This window comes from Doryrhamphus excisus, chromosome 19 (genome assembly GCF_030265055.1).
Source record: "Doryrhamphus excisus isolate RoL2022-K1 chromosome 19, RoL_Dexc_1.0, whole genome shotgun sequence".
NCBI lineage: Eukaryota > Metazoa > Chordata > Actinopteri > Syngnathiformes > Syngnathidae > Doryrhamphus > Doryrhamphus excisus.
The window spans coordinates 15,924,917-15,951,232 of NC_080484.1; the positions used below are offsets into that span (position 1 = coordinate 15,924,917).

The following is a 26,316-nucleotide window of genomic DNA, read 5'->3' on the forward strand; positions in this document are numbered from 1 at the left end:
AAGAAGAAGTCATTATGAAGTGTCAAAAAGATCAAATAAATAGTTTTTGCTGCCAAACTTTTCCACAAATATTTTATATGTGAATTTGTTTTGTGCCGTCTCTTTGTGTCCATACGATACTGGTAGGATTTGTAGGAACAGTCGGCCTATGGATGTCATGTACCAGAAAGAACAGAGGGGGCGCCAATGCACCACAAATAATGATGATACGATTTGTAGAAACAGTCGGCCGATGGATGTCATGTACCGGAAAAAACAGAGGGGGCGCCAATGCACCACAAATGATGATGACCGCCGTTGGAAGAAGTAGAAGAAGAAGAAGAAAACTGTGTTGTGGTTTGACTTCCAATCAAGATGGCGACGCGCAGTTTCTTTCCATCACTCAGCAGACTGAGGTTTGCTGTAAAGGTGAGGAAAAAAAAGTTAGCAAACTTCACGAATGAACACTTGTGTTTAGAAGGTTACTTAATCATCTCCACGACTGTAGTCGGACAACATCTAGCATGCCGAGTCGTTATTTATGGAGATGTGTCGTGGCAAACATGATCATGTACTGTTGTAGCTCATCGCATATACTTATATTTATATGTACATAGCTATATGAGCTAAGTGGTCCAATGGAAAACTAAATAACAACGTGAATTGTCGCTGTTGTGATGGACGGCGTCACCGACTGTAACCTCAACCGGACAATGTGTCCTAGAGTGACCTAGGGTGTCCTAGGGTGAAAGAGAATTATGTCTTACCATGAATTGCATTTATACACCACACTAATTAACATTTTAATAAGTCAAAACCAATCAATCAATGCAACTTCCTTCATATGTTGGTACAGTTGGAACTCTACCTGTGTCATACTCTATATTCACTTAGTTAATAATACATTTCCTTCATGAATAATACATCAGTTTAATGTTAACAATATCATTTTGTTTTGCAGCGTTGTCCATTCCAATCCGGATGGGCTCAGTACTCCACCGCCCCCAGTCCCGATGAAGAGGTAATCAGTTTATTTTATCTTTTTCAGTATGTTTATCTGCATTTCTGCAATGATGACTGAACATTATTGTCATATGGGTCTCGCTACCACCGTTCAAGAAAAAAAAAATCATGGATTTCGGTCTCAAAGGTCTCATTGCACCTCAAATGGAATCCAACCTTTGACTAATAAGTCAAAGTATGCATGTTTAAGCACATTTTATGGGGTTTATTTTGCTTAAATGAAGCATTCCCAAGCATTGAAATAGCTGAATGAAGTCAAACACAAATATGTGATATGTAGTATTCTACGCTGGTCACTAGGTGTCAGTAATGTTACTGTAAGGTTCGGTGGACCACACAAGCCAAGGGACTTGATGGTGGGATCGACAGGCTTTTATTGCAGCTCTGAATGATCTCATTCTCACTCTGTCATGATTACAAATTGACAGGTTTGTTAGCGTTGACAACATTTGATGAGACCATTTTTTTCATTCATTATATGTGAGTACATCATTAACTTCTCGATAGTATTCAACACTGTAATTGGAATGCAGCAACAAATATGAGCACACGATATTGGGTAATAGGAGTCTTTCATGTCAAGAGGGCTCTAATTATGTTTAAAAAATATTTAGAAGGTTGTAAACAAGATTTCTACGCTCTAACTATGAAAACATTCCATTTATAATCGATGAGGAACCCTACTTTGTGCAAATTCACTTATCACGGCCTGGTCAGGAACCAATTAATTGTGATAAACAAGGGATTACCGTAATGCTTTTCATTCTTGAAATTGACTTTCACTCCAACATATGAAGAGCTTGCAACCAAAAGGCGCTAAATCCATTTTGACTGATTTCGAGAAAATCAATGATTTTTAATTACGCACATATCAATCTATTTGGTCATGAAGTCTATATTGCAAATGAAAGAGCTATCAATATAGGTCATAAAAATGCATGCTGTAAAAATCCTGCACACACCATGTATTTTATATATTTTTTTAAATTACTTTTTTTTTTCGGATTTAGCGCCTTTTGGCTGAAATAAATTTGAAGTCACCTTTAACTTCTTCAATGGCATTGTTGTAAAAGAATGTAAGGTGCTTTAATGTGCTATGCTAATAAAATAATTACAACACAGAAGCCATTCTCAACATACAATACAAAATAATTATTATTAATTAAATTAATAAAAATTTATTAAAAGCAGTGCTCATATTTGACTGCACCATGAAGGTGACAGTGATAAAAATCATCTCATTACAAACTCTTTACATTGTATGTTTTTTAGTAAAAAAAAAAGTAAAATAATGTTTCTCATGAAAGTTGGAGGTGTCAAGGTAGAGACATGCCTTTTATGGCGTAAAAAAAAAACTTCAATGTTACAGAATACTGTAAAAACACAATTTGTGTTCTCCTGAATTGCATAACATACTGTAACTATCATACGTGTACTTAATGTACACAAACAAAACAGGATGCGCACTGATACTGGCTTTCTGTATGTGCAGTGCCAATTGTATTCTTCTCTCTGATTGGTCACATTATCAATAGATGGGAAACTTGGGCCAATCAGAATAAAGAAAGGGATTTAGCTCCTTTTGGTTGAAAGCATAAATTTCATATCACTTTTTTTCATATTTTTAAAAAATGATTTCAAGACCAAAATATGTGATTTGGATACACATGACAGAGGTCTATTAAACTCATGAAAAACATGCGACTTAGTGAAAATTGGATTTAACGCCTTTTGGTTGCAAGCTCTTCATATCAGAAGGTATGTCATACATTTGACACCGGTTTACTTTTTTGCTAGACACGCACCTTCCGTTGAAGAATTAATCCCAAAGAAATATTGCTGTCGTTTTGCCGCAGACAACCTTTCTGTTGTTTCCATCCCACAGACGTTTGACAAGATCCTAATCGCAAACAGAGGAGAGATTGCCTGCAGGGTAGGAGTGACTGCATACTCAGACTGTGGAACATATGTTGATGTTCTGTTGTTCATATCTTCTAATGTGTTCTATTTCACATGCAAACTCACAAAAGACTTTAGCGCAGGGGTGGGCAAACTTTTTGACTCGCGGGCCGCATTGATATGGGGGGGGGGGGGGGGGGCAGACTATATATTTTACGCGTAACAGTCCACCTGGTATTATTGTATCTGTAAAATTGTCATGCAATCTGCTATTATTATTTATTATTTTATATTTATATTTAAATATTTTAAAAATAATAAAATATTATAATAATTACAATAAAATTAAAATAATAATTATATTATTATTATGTAAAATATGCAAATATAACAATAATATTATATATAATTAATATAATAATTAGCATTAATATAATTATAAGAATCATAACAGTTCTAATAATAATTATAATAATCTAATAATAATAATAATAATAATAATAATAATTATTATTATAATTATTATTTTTATTATGTGCGTGTGTCCCTTTTTTCAGGAGCACTTTGTAAACAACAGACCATGTCAAAAAACAAAATTGATAAAACCATCAAAAAGTTGGCTCAGGCCATGATGCCAGGTTGTATGTTGAGTTTAAATGAAATACTTTGGAAAGATTGGGCGGGCCGTATTCAAACACTTGGCGGGCCGGATGTGGCCCCCGGGCCGTAGTTTGCCCACCCCTGCTTTAGCGGAAGCCATTGCTGTTGAACTTGTCATATTTATTCAGTGCAATGTTTTTTTTTTTGTGAATGGTGCGAAACTGAAGTCCTTCCCCTGATTGCACTCATCAGGTGATCAAGACATGCAAGAAGATGGGTATTGGGACTGTTGCTGTTCATAGCGATGTGGACTCCAATGCGGTGAGTTATTTCCTACGAGTGTCCGGTTGTCTGACTTCTCAGGTATCAACACATGTTGATACAACACATGTTGCATGCTGGATGCTGTGGGGGTGTTGTGGAGGGCATGGAGGCAAAAAGTCAGGACACTTCCAAGGTCCCTTGGTTGCCAGGGAAGCCAAAAAAGAATTACTTACTCATTGAAACCCGACTATAGGGGTGTTATTTCATGTCTAGAGGGCTCTAATCATGTTAAAAAGTGCATTTAGGGGATGGAAAACAAGTCTTCTATACCTCATATGTCTTATTTTCTCTTATTATGTTTACTACTGTCAAATGTTTTCTCCGCTCGATACTTTTTTTTTTTATGATTTTTTGATGATTTTTTCCTGATTTTGGGGGGAAAGATACATTTCAAGCATCACTATCACTTTGAAACAAATGTGGCCATATAAATATATTTAGCCATGATGTCGAAACAACAATGCTACAGCGTAAACAACAACCAAAAATGCTTGTTTTACATTCATTCATTCATTCATTTTCTACCGCTTTTTCCTCACGAGGGTCGCGGGGGGTGCTGGAGCCTATCCCAGCTGTCTTCGGGCGAGAGGCGGGGTACACCCTGGACTGGTCGCCAGCCAATCACAGGGCACATATAGACAAACAACCATTCACACTCACATTCATACCTATGGACAATTTGGAGTGGCTAATTAACCTAGCATGTTTTTGGAATGTGGGAGGAAACCGGAGTACCCGGAGAAAACCCACGCATGCACTCCACGCAGAGATGTGCCGAGGGTGGGAATTGAACCCTGGTCTCCTAGCTGTGAGGTCTGCGCGCTAACCACTCGACCGCCGTGCCGTGCCGCCCCTTGTTTTACATAAAAATAAAAAAATTTTAAGGATTTTTTTAGGAATATAACACCACTAACTATTTACAATTTTCCCATTTCCCTTCAATGCCTAAGCTCCTTCACGACAAGATGCTATTTCCCAATTCCAATGGGAGAGATGCAGGCCGAGTTCTTATAAAATGCACTTCGGCCATCTTGTAGTCCTTCAGCTTCAAACTACATCAAACCTGCTCTCTTCTATTATAGAGTTCCATCATCATCTAGGTCACGAATGAGTTAGTTAATAAAGGGTGGGTGGGGGGCGGGGGGGGGCAATGTGATTGAGACGTGAGAGTACATTGGCGGAACTTGCAGGAACGCGAGTCTTCCACTGTATTCAGTTATTCTTCGGTTATTAGCTATGTAGCATCGCTGGGGAGTTCTTTCTGTGTCCCAGCGTGTTTTTGTTTTTGTTTTTTTTTTTGGTTAGAGCTAAACACAGTAGTTGGTTAATATTCTGCATTATACGTTTGTAGTGTCTAGTCTGTTTTATCCATCTAAAATACAACCAATCATATTTGGTAGGGAAGATGCACCGGACGGTGATTGAGCGCGGGCTAACACGTTGTCGTGTGTATCCAGGTCCATGTCAAGATGGCAGATGAGGCCGTGTGTGTTGGGCCCGCCCCCACCAGTCAGAGCTACCTCAACATGGATGCCATTCTGGATGCTGTAAGAGCCACTAAAGCCCAAGCGGTAAGTATTTCTACTAGAACATGTGTCTGGGGTGGAAATAAACAACCAAACGTTGTTGTCAGAGATTTTCATCTACACCCAATCAACTAATCATTACATAAATAATAATATTGTGTACCTGTATGTAAGGTAAGAACAAGTTTCTCCTTTGTGTGCATGCAATAGACGGAGCTAGGGAATCTGTCAAGATTCATGACTTTCTCGTTATTCTCGGGTTCAACAACACAACACAAATGTTTAAAATTAACATCATGGTTTATTTCTCCTTTTCTGAAGGTTCACCCGGGCTATGGCTTTCTTTCTGAAAACAAAGAGTTTGCAAAGAGGCTGGTGAGTGCTCTCCTATTGGCTCCTTGTGCTCTACACCAGGGGTGGGCAAACTACGGCCCGGGGGCCACATCCGGCCCGCCAAGTGTTTGAATACGGCCCGCCCAATCTTTCCAAAGTATTTCATTTAAACTCAACATACAACCTGGCATCATGGCCTGAGCCAACCTTTTGATGGTTGTATCAATTTCGTTTTTTGACATGGTCTGTTGTTTACAAAGTGCTCCTGAAAAAAGAGACACAAGCACATAATAATAATAAAAATTAAAATAATAATTATTATATTATTATTATAACTATTATGATTATTATATTTATTATATTAATGCTAATTATTATATTAATTATATATAATATTGTTATATTTGCATATTTTACATAATAATAATATAATAATTATTATTTTAATTTTATTTTAATTATCATAATATTTTATTATTTTTAAAATATTTAAATATAAATATAAAATAATAAATAATAATAGCAGATTGCATGACAATTTTACAGATACAATAATACCAGGTGGACTGTTACGTGTAAAATATGTATATAGTCCCAGGGCACATATAGACAAACAACCATTCACACTCACATTCATACCTATGGACAATTTGGAGTCGCTAATTAACCTAGCATGTTTTTGGAATGTGGGAGGAAACCGGAGTACCCGGGGAAAAAAAACCCACGCATGCACGGGGAGAACATGCAAACTCCACACAGAGATGGCCGAGGGTGGAATTGAACTCGGGTCTCCTATCTTCACTGCTAATATATTTTGACAATGCTAGACAGTACTATCTGTAAAGATGTACTATCTTTCTATTTTCCAGGCAAAGGAGGGTGTGGCATTCATCGGGCCAGACACTGGTGCCATCCAAGCAATGGGAGATAAAATTGAGAGCAAGCTGATTGCCAAGGCTGCCAAGGTCAACACTATCCCGGGGTTTGATGGCGTGGTTGAGGTATGGCAAAGCCCCTACTTTGTGGGTACCCAACTCTTGCCCCTTTTTCCACCGTGACTGGTTCAGAGTAGAGTCGAGTAGGTTCTCCTGTTGCAGTTACTTGGCAAACCCACACACAACGAAAGTTCCTCCTGCACTGGAAGCGCTCCACGGTGTCCGCATGCAAACACATCCCAAACACTCACTGAGGCGGTACTCACCACATACAGATCCACAGATTTTTGTGGGTTGTAGTGCCTAAAGCAGCCTAAGCCTAGGTGTCAGCTAGATGTCTCCTGTCAGCTTGCAAGTGATTGAGTACAATTGTACTTCGGTTTGTGTATAACCGAAAGTACTCTCTGTTACAGACTGCTGAGGAAGCTGTGAAAATAGCACAAAATATTGGTAAGCAATCACCTAAGTGTGTCCGATCCTTATTTCTGTTCTTAAACAACAAACCTCTTGACCGTTTTGTACACGATAGCATAATCAAGAACAGATAATAATAGGAAATAAAGTCCAAAACACTTGGGAAACATACTTTGGTAAATTGGTTCTTATTAGGGCTGCACGGTGGTCGGGTGGTTAGTGTGCAGACCTCACAGCTAGGAGACCCGAGTTCAATCCCACCCTCGTTCATCTCTGTGTGGAGTTTGCATGCGTGGGTTTTCTCCGGGTACTCCGGTTTCCTCCCACATTCCAAAAAACATGCTAGGTTAATTAGCCACTCCAAATTGTCCATAGGTATGAATGTGAGTGTGAATGGTTGTTTGTTTTGTAAAAAAAAAAAAAAAATCAATGAAAAAAAAAATCAATAAAAAATATTAAATTATTTTTTAAATAAGCCTAATGACGCCACTGGCCCTTAGAAGTAAAAAAAAAAAACATGCTAGGTTAATTAGCGACTCCAAATTGTCCATAGGTATGAATGTGAGTGTGAATGGTTGTTTGTCTATATGTGCCCTGTGATTGGCTGGCCACCAGTCCAGGGTGTACCCCGCCTCTCGCCCCAAGACAGCTGGGATAGGCTCCAGCACCCCCGCAACCCTCATGAGGATATGCGGTACAAAATGAATGAATGATTATTAGTACTACTACTAGTAGGCTAGTATTAGCCTGCTTATTGGCTTGCTTATTAGCCTGCTTTTGTCCTATTATACAAAAATTGTCAGACAGCTGGGATAGGCTCCAGCACCCCCGCGACCCTCATGAGGATATGCAGTACGAAATGAATGAATGATTATTAGTACTACTACTAGTAGTAGTAGGCTAGTATTAGCCTGCTTATTGGCTTGTTTATTAGCCTGCTTTTGCCCTATTATATACAATTTGTCAGACATTTTTTTGTATAAAAAAAAAATATCAATAAAAAAATATCAAATTATTTTTAAAATAGGCCTAATGACGCCACTGGCCCTTAGAAGTAAAAAAAAAAACAAAAAAAACATGCTAGGTTAATTAGCGACTCCAAATTGTCCATAGGTATGAATGTGAGTGTGAATGGTTGTTTGTCTATATGTGCCCTAGGATTGACTGGCCACCAATCCAGGGTGGACCCCGCCTCTCGCCTCAAGACAGCTGGGATAGGCTCCAGCACCCCCTGCGACCCTCGTGAGGATTAGCGGTAGAAAATGAATGAATGAATGAATATTTCTTATTATTTCTTATTATCAGTGACACGCGGTCCGGGGAGGCCTCACCTGTCATCATGAACAGTCTGGAAAATACAGTAAAGAGTACTAAGAAGTACTTCAAAACAGCATTGTCAACAAACATGAATTATCTTCATTTTCATAGTATCTCAGTAGCAGCGTTCATTGGAGATGTGCGCTCCTAATAATGAACACATCTTTATTATTGTTATTTTATGTTTCTGCTAGGCTACCCGGTCATGATAAAAGCATCTGCAGGCGGTGGAGGAAAAGGAATGAGAATTGCATGGAATGATGAGGAAACAAGGTATTACTAGCATGTTAACATTTATCTCAGTAGCAATTTGATAATATTTTGACATTTATTTAAAATTATTTCATAATAATTATGATTCCTTATGATGATCAAAAATGTGTTTGTTACAGAGAAGGCTTCCGGTTCTCATCCCAAGAGGCAGCATCAAGCTTTGGAGATGATAGACTTCTTATTGAGAAATACATAGACAACCCCAGGCACATAGAGATTCAGGTATAGTACGTCTCCTGGTGATGATCGCTGTACTTTGACTGATATTGAATATTGAATATTGACTGAATGCTCGATGACATTCATAAATGAGGTGTCCTTCTCATAGGTGTTGGCAGATAAACATGGTAATGCTCTTTGGCTGAATGAAAGAGAATGCTCTATCCAGAGGAGGAACCAGAAAGTGGTGGAAGAAGCACCCAGGTTTGCAAGAAACAATTTTGGATACATTTTCCAAATGACTCCTCTTTATAAAAATGTATTGTGGGGAAAAAAGCTATAGTTTATGGCACAGTAAATATGTTTTTACCATTCTTAGAGCCCTACAGACATGACATAACACCCCTATAGTGGCCTTTACATTCCTAAATATGTGTGTGAAGTTATTTCATTCAAATAAATCAGATCTTTACGCGCACGGGTTGCAAGCGTGCAGTATTACGCGCAGCCCGCTCACTGCCATTGCAAGATGTGACCGGGGGAATACGCTAATCCACCGTGCAGGGAGGGGGTCCGCTCGCGACGGTGGCTGCGTGCAAGGTTTTCCTGTGTGAACGCAGAAAATTATTTGCGTCCCAATTTTCGTCCAGGCGGCACGGCGGACGAGTAGTTAGCGCGCTGATCTCACAGCTAGGAGACCAGGGTTCAATTCCTGGAGTGTGGAGTTTGCATGTTCTCCCTGTGCATGCGTGGGTTTTCACAACCAGTGTTGGGCATGTTACTCGAAAAAGTAATTACTACAAAAGTAACTAGTTACCAGTAAAAGTAACTATGTTTTTTCCAGGACATAATGTACATTTAGGGCGGCACGGTGGGTGAGTGGTTAGCGCGCAGACCTCACAGCTAGGAGACCAGGGTTCAATTCCACCCTCGGCCATCTCTGTGTGGAGTTTGCATGTTCTCCCCCGTGCATGCGTGGGTTTTTTCCGGGTACTCCGGTTTCCTACCCACATTCCAAAAACATGCTAGGCTAATTAGCGACTCCAAATTGTCCATAGGTATGAATGTGAGTGTGAATGGTTGTTTGTCTAGATGTGCCCTGTGATTGGCTGGCCACCAGTCCAGGGTGTACCCCGCCTCTCGCCCCAAGCCCAAGACAGCTGGGATAGGCTCCAGCACCCCCGTGACCCTCGTGAGGAAAAGTGGCCCCTTTAATCCAAAATACTTGACTTTGAACAGGATTATATTTTTTTAGAACAGAGTACTTTGTTCTTTGTTTGTTGATTTAAAAATGGCTTCCCTTCTTGCTGCTTTTCCAGGAGTCAAATGTTCCTTGTAAATTGTTAAGCATGTTGAACATACGATTACATTACTAACGATTACATTGGCTGCTTTCCAGTACTTTCCTTGACCCGGTGACAAGACGAGCAATGGGCGAGCAAGCGGTACAGCTGGCCAAGGCAGTGCATTACTCTTCTGCTGGTACCGTGGAGTTCCTGGTAGATTCCAGAAAGAGCTTCTACTTCCTGGAGATGAACACACGGCTGCAGGTCAGCAAGGCGTTGGTGTGACCTAAATTCCTACATTCAGTTACTTTATGAATAAGACAATTGGGGGGGGCAATTAGCAAACATCTGATAAGGCTAATGAGCATCATCTCCACGTATGATCACATCCTAATCCTCTTGGTATCCTGAATGTTCCTGGGGAACCTTGGTGAGGAGTCTAGTGTCTGTCTCACAGTGTCTCACCGACACCTAGTGGCCAATGTAGAATACTGTATTCACAATGGTAATACTTCTTCTGCCTTGTATTTGTATTTTATGTCATTTATTTATATCATTTTGAAGCTTGAAAACGCTTCATTGAGGCCAAAAATAAGTCAAATTTACATGGGAAAAATGCTTAAAACTGCGCCAAACATGAGCTCTTCTGTTGTGAATTTCCATCATCACCTCTTTTGTATTTTATGTCATTTATTTATATCATTTTGAAGCTTGAAAACGCTTCATTGAGGCCAAAAATAAGTCAAATTTGCATGGGAAAAATGCTTAATACTGCACCAAACATGAGCTCTTCTGTTGTGAACTTCCATCATCACCTCTTTTGTATTTTATGTCATTTATTTACATCATTTAGTCATTTTGAAGCTCTGGAAACGCTTCATTGAGGCCAAAAATAAGTCAAATTTGCACGGGAAAAAATGCTTAAAACTGCACCAAACATGAGCTCTTCTGTTGTGAACTTCCATCATCACCTCTTTTTATCGCTCAGGCAAAAAAAAAACATAAAAGATGTTTGGGTTGAGAAGTATGTTTTTGCTGAATGACTTAATGATGCTAGTTCAAAACTTGAAAAATCAGTTTTTAGTTTTTAGGAAGGCTGTTTTTCCAGGCCTGGAAAAAAAAACCAATTTGTTTTTAATCTTGGTTCCAGGTTGAGCATCCCATAACGGAGTGTATTACTGGTCTGGACCTGGTGGAGCAGATGATCCTGGTTGCCAAGGGTTACCAACTGCGACACAAACAGGAAGATATCCCAATAAACGGCTGGGCCTTGGAGAGCCGTGTCTACGCTGAGGTTTGCTATGCTCTTTTGCTGCACCGCAGGGGTGTCCGACTCCAATGTGTTTCATCACAGAAGTGTTAATAAATATGAAACAGTCCATGTGCTTGGTGAATAAAGTACTGCATAGTTAAAATGTTGCCAGTCATAAATAAAAGTATTGGTGTTACACCAAAATAGGCATCAAATGAAAATCAGGTTGTGTGGAGTTTGCATATTCTCCCCATGCATGCTGTGGATGAGTGATTAGCATGTAGTCCACACAGTCAGAATATTTACCCGGGTTCCATTCTCCACTTGGGTGTCTTTGTGTAGAGCAGGGGTCAGCAACCTTTACTATGCAAAGAGCCATTTTACCCCCTTGCCCACTAAAGAAAACTAGCCTGGAGCCGCAAAACATACATTTAAAACAATGTTGGAGGGAATTTGGGGGTATCAATGTAGTTCAGATAAGAAAAGACAAGTTGGAGTACTTGCTAGTATTGGAGATAAACTTACATAAATGTATGTGTAAACTACTGTAAACATATTTGTTTATTCTGGCGCCATCAAGTTCCCATGCAGCTGTTTTTAATTGTCAAATAAACTGAATAGCATCCTGTTTGCTCATCCAATCACCACTCAGAACTCAGTCAGGATGCATTCATGGTCTCACACAAAGTTGGATTTTTTTCAACTCATTACAAAGACGTGCATTTTCCACACTCGGGTGTTAAAAAATATTGCAAATGGAGCCACAACAAAGAGGCTGAAGAGCCACATGCAGCTCTGGAGCCGCAGGTTGCTGACCCCTGGTGTAGAGTTTGCATGTTCTTCCTGTGCATGGTTTCCTCCCACTCTACAAAAACACGCATGTTAGGTTAATTGGCCACTCCGTGTTGTATGAATGTGAATGGTTGTTTGTTTATATGTGCCCTGAGACCAGTCCAGGGTGGACCCCGCCTCTCCCCCAAAGACAGCTGGGATAGGCTCCAGCATACCCACGACCATAGTGAGGATAAGCGGCATAGAAAACATCATCATAAATAAATAGCGTAGGGTTGTACCTGGGAGAGAAAGTGATTTTTAGTGATTGGAGGATTCCTGGTGGATGCACTGCTCTGGAGTTGCTTGTCTTCCTACTTTCTACTTCCCTAAGAAGTGTCTTCCTTATTTCATCCCTCAGGACCCTTACAAGTCATTTGGTCTTCCCTCCATTGGAAGGCTATCCCAATACCGGGAACCAGTCAGTCTCAACAACGTAAGCATTGAATCAAACATTCCCAATCCCAAATAATATCCTTATTTTTTTAATTCTGTGTTTATATGTGTCTTTTTGCCAGGTCCGTGTGGACAGCGGCATCCAGGAAGGAAGTGACATCAGTATTTATTATGACCCCATGATTTCCAAGGTTAGTGTAATATTTAACATGTTTTTTTTTTTAATGACAAAGTCATAAATGCCTGAAAAGCACCCGAGAGCTAATTTGTATGTTTGTTTGAAGTTAATAACCTACGGAGCGACAAGAGCGGAAGCCCTCGCCAAAATGGAGGATGCTCTGGATAACTATGTCATCCGGGGTACGGCCGATAGATTTGTGGTTTGGAACGTCAAACTTGTTGTTTTGTTTTGCTTTTCTTGCCTCTTAATGATGTGCGGCTTTGCCTCCAAGGTGTGACCCACAACATTCCGCTCTTGAGAGAAATCATCACCCACCCCCGCTTCATTTCCGGCGACATTAGCACAAACTTCCTTCCAGAGGTTTACCCCGACGGATTCAAAGGTCATCAGCTTGAGGTGGACCAGCAGCGAGAGTTGATAGCGTCTGCAGCGGCGCTGTACATCACAGCGCAGCTCTCCTCCCAGAAGGTCCTAGGAAACCTGAGGTGAGGATCCTCACTGTCTCCTCATAGGTTGGAAGAACCGCCATCATGGAACCGTTGAAAATTCATTCATTCATTCATTTTCTACCGCTTTTCCTCACGAGGGTCGCGGGGGGTGCTGGAGCCTATCCCAGCTGTCTTCGGGCGTAAGGCGGGGTACACCCTGGACTGGTCGCCAGCCAATCACAGGGCACATATAGACAAACAACCATTCACACTCACATTCATACCTATGGACAATTTGGAGTCGCTAATTAACCTAGCATGTTTTTGGAATGTGGGAGGAAACCGGAGTACCCGGAGAAAACCCACGCATGCACGGGAGGGTGGAATTGAACCCTGGTCTCCTAGCTGTGAGGTCTGCGCGCTAACCCCTAGACCACCGTGCCGCCCCCGTTGAAAATTGAAAATTAGAAATACAGTACAGGTTTATATTGTATGTCAGAGGTAGGGAACCTATGGCTCGGGAGCCAGGTAGGGCTCTTTTGATGACTGTATCTGGCTCTCAAGCGTTTCTTACCACAATAAAAATGTATTTTTGCTAACATTTTAAAGTAAACATCACAGAAATGACTGTTAAAAATAATCAACAACTTTCTTATGCATTTTAATTCGTCCATCTATTTTCTACTGCAATACGGCCAACCATATCCATCTTTCCTGATGATATTTTCCAGGTCAAACACCAAAACTCGATTATTACTGGGTAATGCGGTAGTCTACCTCGGTCATTGAGATGTCAAAAAAACATGTAAATGTAAACTTTCCTCCTTTCGTCAAATAGTCACCTAGGTAAAGCTGCAGAACCAAGCCTTCTGACGAAGATGGCCAAAAGAATGAAATATACTGAATACGGTGCAAAACCATGCAGCAGCAGAAGTTGTATTAATGGCAGCAAGTATTTGATTTATTATTGGACACTGCGCTGCTCACAAAAGTGTGCTGGCCACACCCCATTGGCGTGGGGTAGTGTGCCTGGTCTACGTAATTAGAGCCCATTATATCTAAAACTGTTGGTCTTACATAAAAATGCACACATTTTATTGCATTCAATGTTTAAAAAAATGTATATGGCTCTCACAGATACACATTTTAAAATATCTGGTCTTCATGGCTCTCTTAGCCAAAAAGGTTCCCGACCCCTGTTGTATTCATTCATTCATTTTCTACCGCTTTTCCTCACGAGGGTCGCGGGGGGTGCTGGAGCCTATCCCAGCTGTCTTCGGGCGTACACCCTGGACTGGTCGCCAGCCAATCACAGGGCACATATAGACAAACAACCATTCACACTCACATGGACAATTAACCTAGCATGTTTTTGGAATGTGGGAGGAAACCGGAGTACCCGGAGAAAACCCACGCATGCACGGGGAGAACATGCAAACTCCACACAGAGATGCTGGTCTCTGGTCTCCTAGCTGTGAGGTCTGCGCGCTAACCCCTACACCACCGTGCCGCCCCCCTGTTGTATGTGATGAAAAATCAGTATACTGCACAGTAATCCACTTTCAATTATGTGGCCCCTTCAGTAGCGGCTGGGTTCGGCTGATATTTTTTATATGCTGTAAGATGAATTAAATGCCGTCATCGTGAGGAGAAGGAACATTGGTGTGGAGAAGTATTTACTCAGGGGGACCATTCTCAGTATAAAGAATTAAACAGGTTGAAATGGTGATTAAACCATTGTTTTTTTGTGGTGAAAAATGTAAAAAAAAAGTGTAACTACACAGGAAATAATGACTCCTTCTGCATCGTCGTGTCGTCATGTCATGCAGGGTGTCCTCCGTACCAGTGGAGCGTAGCAGCTGGGAGCTTTGTGCACAGCTGGAAGAGCGATGGCATGCGGTGCAAGTTAGTAAATCAGGAGACACGTATACGGTGAGCATAATGTATTTTATAGGCTGTTTGTCACATGTCTATGAGCTATCTATATAAGGTGTCCGCATCCTAGCAAGGGATATTCAGTACACATAAAGATGTCACGCAAAAACAATGTTTAGCGTTTGCTGAAATAAATAGAACAGTGTTTGTAATATGACTACAGTAAACCTCGGATATATCGGATTCAATTGTTCCCACTGGTTTTGTCCGATATAAGCGAAATCCGTTATATGCGTATAGTGGAAAATGTCCGTTTTACGCATATATCGGATTTTATATATATATATAAAAAGTCATGTTTTGTTCACACAATCAAATGTGTGAATTAAACTTTGATTTCATGTGTAGATGTACTGCATTTTTTTCATTGAATGTTCTCTCCCTTTGATTGGCAGCAGCATGTTGTAGGCTAGCAGTCGCTGTGTAACTCATCACAGTATCACAATGGGCTTGCCTCTGCACAGGTGCAAGTGGACGGAGCACGCGTGGACGTCCACGGACAAGTCAACTTGGCTTCCCCGCTGCTGCCGCTCACCATCAACGGGGCACACAGGACGCTGCAGGTATATTCTCCTTCATGTATTCGCTAGGGAATGAATGAATGAATGAATGAATGCATGAATGAATGAATGCATGAATGAATGAATTAATGCATGCATGAATGAATGAATGCATGCATGAATGAATGAATGAATGAATGAATGAATGAATGAATGAATGAATGAATGAATGAATGAATGAATGAATGAATGAATGCATGAATGCATGCATGAATGAATGAATGAATGAATGAATGAATGAATGAATGAATGAATGAATGAATGAATGAATGAATGCATGCATGCATGCATGCATGAATGAATGAATGAATGAATGAATGAATGAATGAATGAATGAATGAATGAATGAATGAATGAATGAATGAATGAATGCATGCATGCATGAATGAATGAATGAATGAATGAATGAATGAATGAATGAATGAATGAATGAATGAATGAATGAATGAATGAATGAATGAATGAATGAATGAATGAATGAATGAATGAATGAATGAATGAATGAATGAATGAATGAATGAATGAATGAATGAATGAATGAATGAATGAATGAATGAATGAATGAATGAATGAATGAATGAATGAATGAATGAATGAATGAATGAATGAATGAATGAATGAATGAATGAATGAATGAATGAATGAATGAATGAATGAATGAATGAATGAATGAATGAATGAATGAATGAATGAATGAATGAATGAATGAATGAATGAATGAATGAATGAATGAATGAATGAATGAATGAATGAATGAATGAATGAATGAATGAATGAATGAATGAATGAATGAATGAATGAATGAATGAATGAATGAATGAATGAATGAATGAATGAATGAATGAATGAATGAATGAATGAATGAATGAATGAATGACGCTGTTTAAATGCTGCAGGTGTTGCCTTCAGGTCTCTCTGATCTAATATGTTCTTCTTTTCTTGTAGTGTCTATCCCGGGATGCTTCAGGACACATTGTACTGCAATATCTGGGCACATCGGTAATATCGCCCTGTACATGCGTGTTTGTTTAGATGACAGCCATCTTGCTGAACATAGTCATTGGTCACATGGGACCGAGTGTCCAAATTCCAACCTTAAAAACCATCCAGGAATAAAGTGATAGAGTGTTATGATGTTGATGTGACCATACTATATCCTTGCTCATACTGGATTATACTTCTTTTTGTAGTTTAGGGTTTGCATTCTGTCCAAACTGGCTGCAGAACTGAACTCCTACATGCCTGAGAAAGTTCCAGAGGACACCAGCAGCATCCTACGTTCGCCGATGCCCGGCACAGTGGTGGCAGTTTCTGTAAAGCCCGGAGATACGGTAAAACGAGCGCACCACGCAGGCCACGTCTACTTGCAGACCCACAACTGCTCCACCTGTCAATCAGATCCGTATCACACACCCCCCTATTTCCTATTTTTCCTTGGTGGTGTCGTGGTCGTGTAGGTTGCAGAGGGCCAAGAGATCTGTGTGATTGAAGCTATGAAAATGCAGAACAGCATGACGGCCGTCAAGCAAGCCAAGGTCAGTGGAAGCCCCTCAGATGTCCTGTGAAGCTTAGCCCTGCCCTAAAAGTGGAATTAGATTTTACCATATAATTAATTAAAATGGTCTCAAGATATTATCAATAATATTGAGGATTGACAATCATTTGTAGGACAATTATCATCCAGCTAAATAAGGCCTTACTGTGGATAATGACACACTGGTGCTTCACAAGCTTTACTTCTGGGGTTGATTTGGTAATGGTAATGGTAATGGTAATGGTAATGGTTTAATTTCATTTGAACATGCATCAGATTACAATTGAGTGCATCCCATAATCAGTTCACAGTTCAATTATTTTTTATTATAATTTATAATTATTAACTGTTACATTTGTTCACTTCCTTCCTAATATAATTAAAGTTTTTTTTATAAATTTTTAATTATTTTTTTAATTTAATCTTAATTTTTTTGTCACGTACCGAAGTAGGAGGTGATATGAGCATCCAATGACATAATGGGTACCATAGTAAGTGTCAATATAGTGATATGTATAGCACATCATGACTGGTTCAAGACTCTTCATCCTTGTATTTAGCAAATTTATTTTATTTATTTATTCATTAATTTATTTTATTAATTTTTATTGATTTTTTTTTTTAATTACATTTTTTTTAATTATTATTTTTATGTTTTTATTTTTTGTCACATACCGAAGTAGGAGGTGATACGAGCATCCAATGCCATAATGGGTACCATAGTAAGTGTCAATATAGTGATATATATAGCACATCATGACTGGTTCAAGACTCTTCATCCTTGGATTTTATTTATTTATTCATTAATTTATTTTATTAATTTTTATTGATTTTTTTTTTAATTACAAAAATTTTTATTTTTATTTTTTGTCCCGTACCAAAGTACTCGGTGATATGAGCATCCAATGCCATAATGGGTACCATAGTAAGTGTCAATATAGTGATATATATAGCACATCATGACTGGTTCAAGACTCTTCATCCTTGGATTTAGCAAACATCAACTGCTTGTATTGTTTCTTGAATTGGCTCATCGTTGTGCATTGTTTGATTTCCTTACTCAATCCATTCCATAGTTTGATTCCACATACTGAAATGCTATGTTTTTTTAACGTAGTCCTAGCATAGAAGTGTTTCAAATGTACTTCTTCCCTGAGATCATATTTCTCCTTCTCTTGTAGAGAAGTATTGGATGACATTTTTAGCCTTATGCATTATTTTAGCTGTTTGAAATTGAACTATATCAGCAGGTTTAAATATTTGTGATTTTAGAAATGTGGTATGATGGTTGGACATTCCCATGTTGTTTACGTATGCTTGCGGATAATTGTTGATCAGGAAATTGTACCCAAGGATGAAGCGGGAAAAACTCTACGTCTCCGAGTCTACGAGGACTTCTGGTTTCAAGTGTCATCTGTTAAACTTTGCCTACTTTTGTGATCCTTCAGGTAAAGCGTGTCCATTGTAAGCCAGGTGAGACGGTGGGTGAAGGAGATCTGCTGGTAGAGCTGGATGATCCCTCTCTCAGTACGTCGTGAGGGATCAACACTGATTGAAAGACTGGACTCAACCAATGATGAAGCTCTCAATGCATGAATGCCCCCAACAGTGCCTCAGCGTTAAACAATAGAAATACTTCTGTCAATCTGGATTTGGAAGCCATTGCTCAAGATCTGGCATTCAAACACCATAATAAAATACTGTCACTACTTTTATAATAGGAATATTTTATCACCTATGTTGGTCATAACTTGGAAGCATTTTACATGGGATATTATTTGTTGCTGGATTAAAAGTGTCATTTTTGCCATTTGCAAAATAAAGATTAGGGGTTACACTATACTTTGGCACCATCTAGTGGTTCAAATTGTACGGTACACCACAGGCCAGTGCCTAATCCCAATGACGGAAATGAACGAAACGAATTGATCTTTTTACTGAACGAACCGGAGTGATCCGGTTCACTGAAATGAACGGTTTTGCCCACCACTAATGGCGGTGACTTTGAGTTATGATTCAGCGCTGGATGCGTCGTCTCGGTCACCAGAGAAACTCGCACATGCGCATCAAGCCCGAGTCGACTCACTAAAACCAGTGAACGAACGTTGAGATCACGATTCTCATTTGATCATCTCCGACATTTTAAGCAGCTGCCCCTCAAAATGGTCTCTGCACAGCCCTGTACAAATGCATTTAGGGTGTTACTCGCTTTCCTTGATCATTTAGATAGCAACAGGGTTGACAGAAAGGAGCGATTTCCGGTTAAGTAAAAAAAAAACGACTCGGCGAATACTCCACCATTACTTGTTGCATTTGGAGCCACACTCCTTACCACAAGATGGCGCTCCAAATGCGTTTACGGAGAAGTCAAAAAAGAAGAAGAACTCAAAAGACAGAAGAAGAATAAAACCAACGAAGGACAACGCTTCACAGCACCGTCGCCTTTCAGAACATGTTTAGGATTTGACACATTCACAGTCGAAGATAAAATCAGTCAGACGTTCGTTTTAAGTCAGGATTGAAATGGCGGCGCAGGGTGGAATGTTGTTACATCACAAGGTCAGCAGGTTGCTGAGCAAAGAGAACGGGAAACCTGTTCTCAAACCCAACAAACCTCTTATCCTCAAAGATGGCGTGGCTAATCGCAAACCAAAGAAAGGAGGTAAAGTCACGTACGTTGCTTAAGTCTTATTTCAGGCTTTGTTTTTGGTAGCTCGGGTCATACCATTACGGAGTCCCGGGGGGGGGGGGCGTGAGCGAAAATCGTTCATTCATTCATTTATTTTCTATACCGCTTATACTTTGATGGGTTAAAAATATTAATCTTAAGAATTTCCGCAATTATAGCGGTATAAAGTAATACTATAATGAGGTTTGAGTTTTTAATGAGTGATGATGGTGGTTCGGTCTTGTGATAATAAAATGTCAACATCCGGTGCTAGCTAGTAGCCATCTAAGTTAGCTATAAGGTATCTGTACTCGGACTGTGCGGGGCCAAATTGACTGAATTTGGGGTTGTAAAAAAGCTCCCAAATTGCAAAAGTTTGTCTTAATTTTTAATTATTTATTTTTCATGTAAACCGTTTAATGTAAACTTCGGAGTTTACTGTGTAGCTATTTTGTTGTTGTTGTTTTTTAACGTCAAATAGCTAGCAAGTACTGATTAGCATCCTGTCCACTCATTGGTCTTAGTTGGGACATTTTTCGACATTCTGGGTAAACGTGTTACATAAGAAATACTGTAAGTACAATTGATGAAATATTATATTCCTTTACCAGTTTGACTCACCGTCACTTTGAGAGAAAAAGCACATTAAACTGAACTTCCAACTTTGCACTTTTTTTATTTTTCCTCCAGAGGCGACCTGCATCACAGAGCTGTCAGTCATGATGGCGTGTTGGAAGCAGAACAACTTTGTGGACAGCCTGTGCTCCAGAGAGATGGGCGACTTCTACACGTGTGTTCAAAAGACCCGGGTATGTTTCCGCAGCTGCTACATTATCACGTAAACAACTGTTCAGATGTTTGAGCCGTCGCTAAAACAAAAAAAATATGGATGTCGGTCACTGAAGAAGCTAATTTTCTCTTTTTTTTTTTGCTGAAACCACCCTATTGTTCTATTGGGAATTTATAAAGACACCAAAAGGCTAAAAATAAACTTTTTTTCCTGATGAAAAAAATTTTTTATGTTGTTGTAAAACTCAGAGAGTTGACTTTTGTGGGATTGGCTTACATTATGAAACATTATGAATCTTATCTACCCCGCAAAGACCTGGAAGTCAGCCCACTGTCCGGCTTAGCCATGGCCGTAATGAAGACAAGCGGATGGATGGATGGATTTGCTTCAGTATTTTTGCACGTGTTATATCTGTGTTGCGCAACTTTAGTGGTGACCGACTGAGACCTCTTTCTCCCTCCTAGGCTGCAATGAAGAATACGTCAGGACAGACGAGTCTTTCCGGAGGACGTTTGCTTCCGAAACAGGCCACCACCCTATTGAAGAGATACCCCAACATACTGGCTGAGATCTAGCGACCTCGTAATATTGACTTTCTAGATCATTGTTGTTTTATATATTTTTTGATATGTCTAATCGTTGGGTCATGGAAAAAAAAACCACCATGTCACACCGAATAGGTTTTAGACAAAATGATGATTGAGATCCTTGCTGCCTTCTGGAGAGATCTGGGGATCTTTGCCTGGTAAAAGCTAAGAAAGATATCACATATCCTACGAATGGAAAATGAAAAGTGGCTCAGCAGAGAGCACCATCAGAAGTTGATCAAATAAATATAAAACAGTGTATCGTTCGATACAAATGCGTATTGAACGGTTTGATTGATACCAAACAACACGTAAAATGGAGTGATATTTGAATGTAAACAACCTGAACCAGAGTACAATGAGGAGGAGGATTAAGCCAGGCTATTTTTTTTTCCTAAACGGACAAATACTATTCATCCAAACATTTACTAGCAAATTATTTTGTCTTTTTCGGTGGCAAAATAATTATGAACGCAAGACATGTTTAATTGGAAGTGCACATTGAGTGTTGTACACACACTAGAAACCTTGCAATCCACATTGGTTTAGTTTTTATGTTTTAGATATTTTTTTGTAGAGATACTCAATAGTTTTAGGCCACCATTAAATGTACACAAGTACACACAATCTACACAAGTCCAGTGATCAATTAAATCATAATTATTTATTAATTCATAATTAATTCATAATCAATTAATTGTTCATTATCAATTATTAATTATATTAATTAATTCAGAATTAATTGTTAATTATCAATTATTAATTATATTATGAATTAGCATATTATTATTATGATTATTTATACTACTGCTAGTATTAGCCTGCTTATTGGGTGGCTTATTAGCCTGCTTTTGCCCTATAATATGAAATTTGTCTGAGATTACAAAAATTAAAAAAATCAATAAACATTTTTTAAAAATCAATAAAAATATCAAATTATTCATATTAATATATTATATTATTTATAATAATATTTATATACTCCAGCCCCCATAAAATGTTCTTAAGCCCCCCCTAAAATAGGCCTAATGACGCCACTGCAGACATCACAAACAATACAATTCATGATTATTTATTTTTTGGTCAAATATTGCAACATCATATTAAATTTGTAAAAATCTGTAATACGCTCCTAATACAAAATATGATCCTTTAATGTATAAATACTGTTGACTTCACAAATAGAAAATGTAAGTTTGCCATTTCTAAACACAAAGGTAAGAAAAGTAACTATCCACTACTAATTGCTGTTTTAGAATCAATCCAATCCGATTCCCATTCACATATAGAAAGCGATACTGTACAATCTAAAAGGGTTTCGATGCCATGATGAATGTAACATATGTAAGATCCTTGCCACCTTCAGCTGGTGTCACCAAGCAGGGAAAGTATGGCGCCGGCCTGCAAGGCCAGCTTACTGCTGCTGTGGTCGATCAGGTCAATCAGGCTGCCTTTCATGTTCACATCCTCCAACTCCTTCTTCATCACACCTTGAAAACCCGAGCATGAAAGAGAAGGTATGGCGAGATGCAGATCAACTTATTCATATTCTTTAGTTTGCTCTGATATGAAGACAATAACAATGTGCAAATGTTACTCTACTGTCCACCTTAAAGCTGTTTTCACAAATGAACACTATAAACAAACAAACACAACTTGTCCTTGAACTACCACTTTAAAATTGTCGAGAGGTGGTTATCCCCCTTGTAGGACCTTTCCAAGGTCTTAAGTGTAGCTTAAGATCCCTACGAGGAATGACAAAGTTAGCCTACATTTTCCCTAGCTTCCATTGCCCTCACTGTAATGAGGTTTTCGTTGAATTTGCCTCTTCAGCCAATCAGAGAACTTGGATGGGCGGGTATTTAGAGCATATAAGCAACGAGGATTGGCTAAAGTTTAGTAAGATTGCGTTTTTAGCCAATCAGATAACTTGGGTGGGCGGGTGTTTACCGAACATAGGCAACGTGGATTGGCTAAGGTTTAGTAAGTTTGCTGTTTCAGCCAATCAGAGAATTTGAATGGGCGGGTGTTTAGCGCAAATAAAATCAACGAGGATTGGCTAAGGTTTAGTAAGTTTGCTGTTTCAGCCAATCAGAGAACTTGGATGGGCGGGTGTTTAGAGCAAATAAAATCAACGAGGAATGACCAAGGTTTTAAGATTGCGTTTTCAGCCAATAAGAGAACGTGGGTGGGCGGGTGTTTACAGCACATAAAATCAACGTGGATTGGCTAACGTTTAGTAAGATTGCCTCTTCAGCCAATCAGCGAACTTGGATGGGCGGGTATTTACAACACATAGGCAACGAAGATTGGCTAAGGTTTAGTAAGATTGCGTTTTCAGCCAATCAGATAACTTGGGTGGGCGGGTGTTTACAGCACTTAGGCAACGATGATTGGCTAAGGTTTAGTAAGATTGCGGTTTCAGCCAATCAGAGAACTTAAATGGGCGGGTGTTTAGCGCAAATAAAATCAACGAGGATTGGCTAATGTTTAGTAAGTTTGCTTTTTCAGCCAATCAGAGAACATAGATGGGCGGGTGTTTAGCGCAAATAAAATCAACGAGGATTGGCTAAGGTTTAGTAAGATTGCGTTTTCAGCCAATAAGAGAACGTGGGTGGGCGGGTGTTTAGAGCACATAAAAATCAACGTGGATTGGCTAACGTTTAGTAAGATTGCCTCTTCAGCCAATCAGAGAACTTGAATGGGCGGGTATTTACAACACATAGCAACGAAGATTGGCTAAGGTTTAGTAAGTTTGCTGTTTCAGCCAATCAGAGAACTTGAATGGGCGGGTGTTTAGCGCAAATAAAATCAACGAGGATTGGCTAAGGTTTAGTAAGATTGCGTTTTCAGCCAATAAGAGAACGTGGGTGGGCGGGTGTTTAGCGCAAATAAAATCAACGAGGATTGGCTAAGGTTTAGTAAGTTTGCTTTTTCAGCCAATCAGAGAACATAGATGGGCGGGTGTTTAGCGCAAATAAAATCAACGAGGATTGGCTAAGGTTTAGTAAGATTGCGGTTTCAGCCAATCAGAGAACTTAGATGGGCGGGTGTTTACAGCACATAAAATCAACGAGGATTGGCTAAGTTTTAGTAAGATTGCGGTTTCAGCCAATCAGAGAACTTGGGTGGGCGGGTATTTAGAGCACGTTCAAAGTGCGATACAACATAGCGAGAGATGTGAGGAGAACGTTTGCCAAATGGAAGTACAGACACTACTAAAATAAAGTAAAAGTAAAGCACTAAAGTAAAATGTACATTATGTCCCCGAAAAAAAAACATTGTCTACGTCAAATATACAGCATATTTATGCAGTATCCTGTGTTTTTTTTTTTTGCACATGACTATAGAAGTAATATTTGAGTAAGGCAGGCAAGTGAGAGATGTCCACCTTGGCAGCATCACACTCCAATTACCATGTTTTCATCTACAGCATATAAACGTATGAAGCAAAGTGACGTACTGCTAGTGGCAAGGCTGCCGATGAGACTCAAAGCACTGAGCTTGACCTCCATCGTCCCTGTCGGGTCTTCCAAAATCCTCTTCAGTACTGTCAACAGGTCTGCTTCCATAACCAGACTCTTCATTGACTCGGCTGCCACAAACACAGGAATTAATGGTAGGGCACATATAGTCTATAGTAGTCTATATAGTATATATAGTATATAGTGATAGCTGCATGTACGGATAATAGGGATTCGACAATTCCCGGTGTTAGGGATTAATCACGGGAAAACTGGTTTGTGTTACGGTTTCAGGAAAAGTAATGAATGAACGGATATCTACTATATTGGGTAATAGAAGTGTAAAGGTAGAGCTCTAATAATGGAAAAAAAATATTTAGAAGGTGGTCAACAGGTTTTCTATGTTCTATCTATAAAAATATTCCATTTATAAACAAGGAATCTAACTTCATGGAAAAACACTTATTCCAATTAACAGTGATAGATGAGGGATTACTCTCTGATGGCAACCAACATGTTTGCAGGGAGGTTCTTTACCAAAGTCAATCTCAGATGCAATCGCCAAGGCAACCAAAGCCTCATTCTGCATGATGACGTGTTCACTTTTGGACATGGAGATAAGATGGCGCATCCCATCCGCTTGTGCTACGGCCTGGACAACATCCTGGTGGGCAACAGGGAACATGAATGTCAGCATTTGTCACCAGACAAAAAAAATAAAAAACAAAAAACAAAAAATAAAAAATAAAAAATAAAAAATAAAAAATAAAAAATAAAAAATAAAAAATAAAAAATAAAAAATAAAAAATAAAAAATAAAAAATAAAAAATAAAAAATAAAAAATAAAAAATAAAAAATAAAAAATAAAAAATGAAAAATGAAAATAATAAAAAATAGGTTGTTTGTCTATATGTGCCCTGTGATTGACTGGCGACCAGTCCAGGGTGTACCCCGCCTCTCGCCCGAAGACAGCTGGGATAGGCTCCAGCACCCCCGCGACCCTCGTGAGGAAAAAGCGGTAGAAAATGAATGAAATAAAAAATAAAAAATAAAAAATAAAAAATAAAAAATAAAAAATAAAAAATAAAAAATAAAAAATAAAAAATAAAAAATAAAAAATAAAAAATAAAAAATAAAAAATAAAAAATAAAAAATAAAAAATAAAAAATAAAAAATAAAAAATAAAAAATAAAAAATAAAAAATAAAAAATAAAAAATAAAAATAAAAAAAAAATAAAAAATAAAAAATAAAAACAATTAAAAAATAAAAACAATTAAAAAATAAAAACAATTAAAAAAATGAAAAAAATAAAATTATTAGGAAAGCAGGAAGAGAACAAATGTAACTGATGCACTCAATTGTAATCTGATGCATGTTCAAAAGAAATGAAACTATTACTATTAAAAAAAAGAAATGAAACTATTACCATTACCATTACCATTACCATTACCATTACCATTACCATTACCATTACCATTACCATTACCATTACCATTACCATTACCATTTCATTTCCATTACCATTACCATAACCATTACATTACCATTACGATAACCATAAGCATTACCATTACCATTACCATTTCCATCACGATAACCATAAGCATTACCATTACCATTA

General features: G+C 38.8%; 3 protein-coding genes across 4 annotated transcripts in view; 2 read left to right on the forward strand and 1 right to left on the reverse strand.

Moving 5' to 3' along the window:
• Positions 1-274: 274 nt before the first annotated feature.
• pcca (propionyl-CoA carboxylase subunit alpha) lies at positions 275-19,027 on the forward strand. The gene is made up of 23 exons (XM_058056651.1): positions 275-408; positions 941-1,000; positions 2,888-2,935; positions 3,754-3,822; positions 5,283-5,396; positions 5,673-5,726; positions 6,554-6,685; positions 7,033-7,069; positions 8,545-8,623; positions 8,743-8,845; positions 8,952-9,046; positions 10,182-10,332; positions 11,219-11,362; positions 12,513-12,587; positions 12,670-12,738; positions 12,832-12,907; positions 13,000-13,213; positions 14,986-15,088; positions 15,556-15,654; positions 16,597-16,650; positions 16,842-16,982; positions 17,109-17,186; positions 18,634-19,027. Exons 1-23 carry the CDS (start codon positions 355-357, stop codon positions 18,721-18,723), a joined length of 2,139 nt encoding a protein of 712 aa, XP_057912634.1. The 5' UTR covers positions 275-354; the 3' UTR covers positions 18,724-19,027.
• A 303-nt stretch (positions 19,028-19,330) lies between these two features.
• chchd1 (coiled-coil-helix-coiled-coil-helix domain containing 1) lies at positions 19,331-21,505 on the forward strand. Its single transcript, XM_058056665.1, has 3 exons — positions 19,331-19,847; positions 20,544-20,662; positions 21,108-21,505. The coding sequence occupies exons 1-3, from the start codon at positions 19,709-19,711 to the stop codon at positions 21,216-21,218; spliced, it is 369 nt and encodes a 122-aa protein (XP_057912648.1). The 5' UTR covers positions 19,331-19,708; the 3' UTR covers positions 21,219-21,505.
• Positions 21,506-22,279: 774 nt separating this feature from the next.
• Positions 22,280-26,316, reverse strand: part of si:dkey-191g9.5 (rap1 GTPase-GDP dissociation stimulator 1) — a 13,027-nt gene continuing 8,990 nt past the window's right edge. For both annotated transcript variants that reach the window (XM_058056660.1, XM_058056659.1), the window contains 3 exons: positions 25,232-25,358; positions 24,694-24,825; positions 22,280-22,720 (listed from right to left, as the gene is read on the reverse strand). In XM_058056660.1, coding sequence (XP_057912643.1) covers positions 22,593-22,720; positions 24,694-24,825; positions 25,232-25,358 — 387 coding nt within the window. In that variant the 3' untranslated portion in view covers positions 22,280-22,592. The remainder of the gene's footprint in view (positions 22,721-24,693; positions 24,826-25,231; positions 25,359-26,316) is intronic.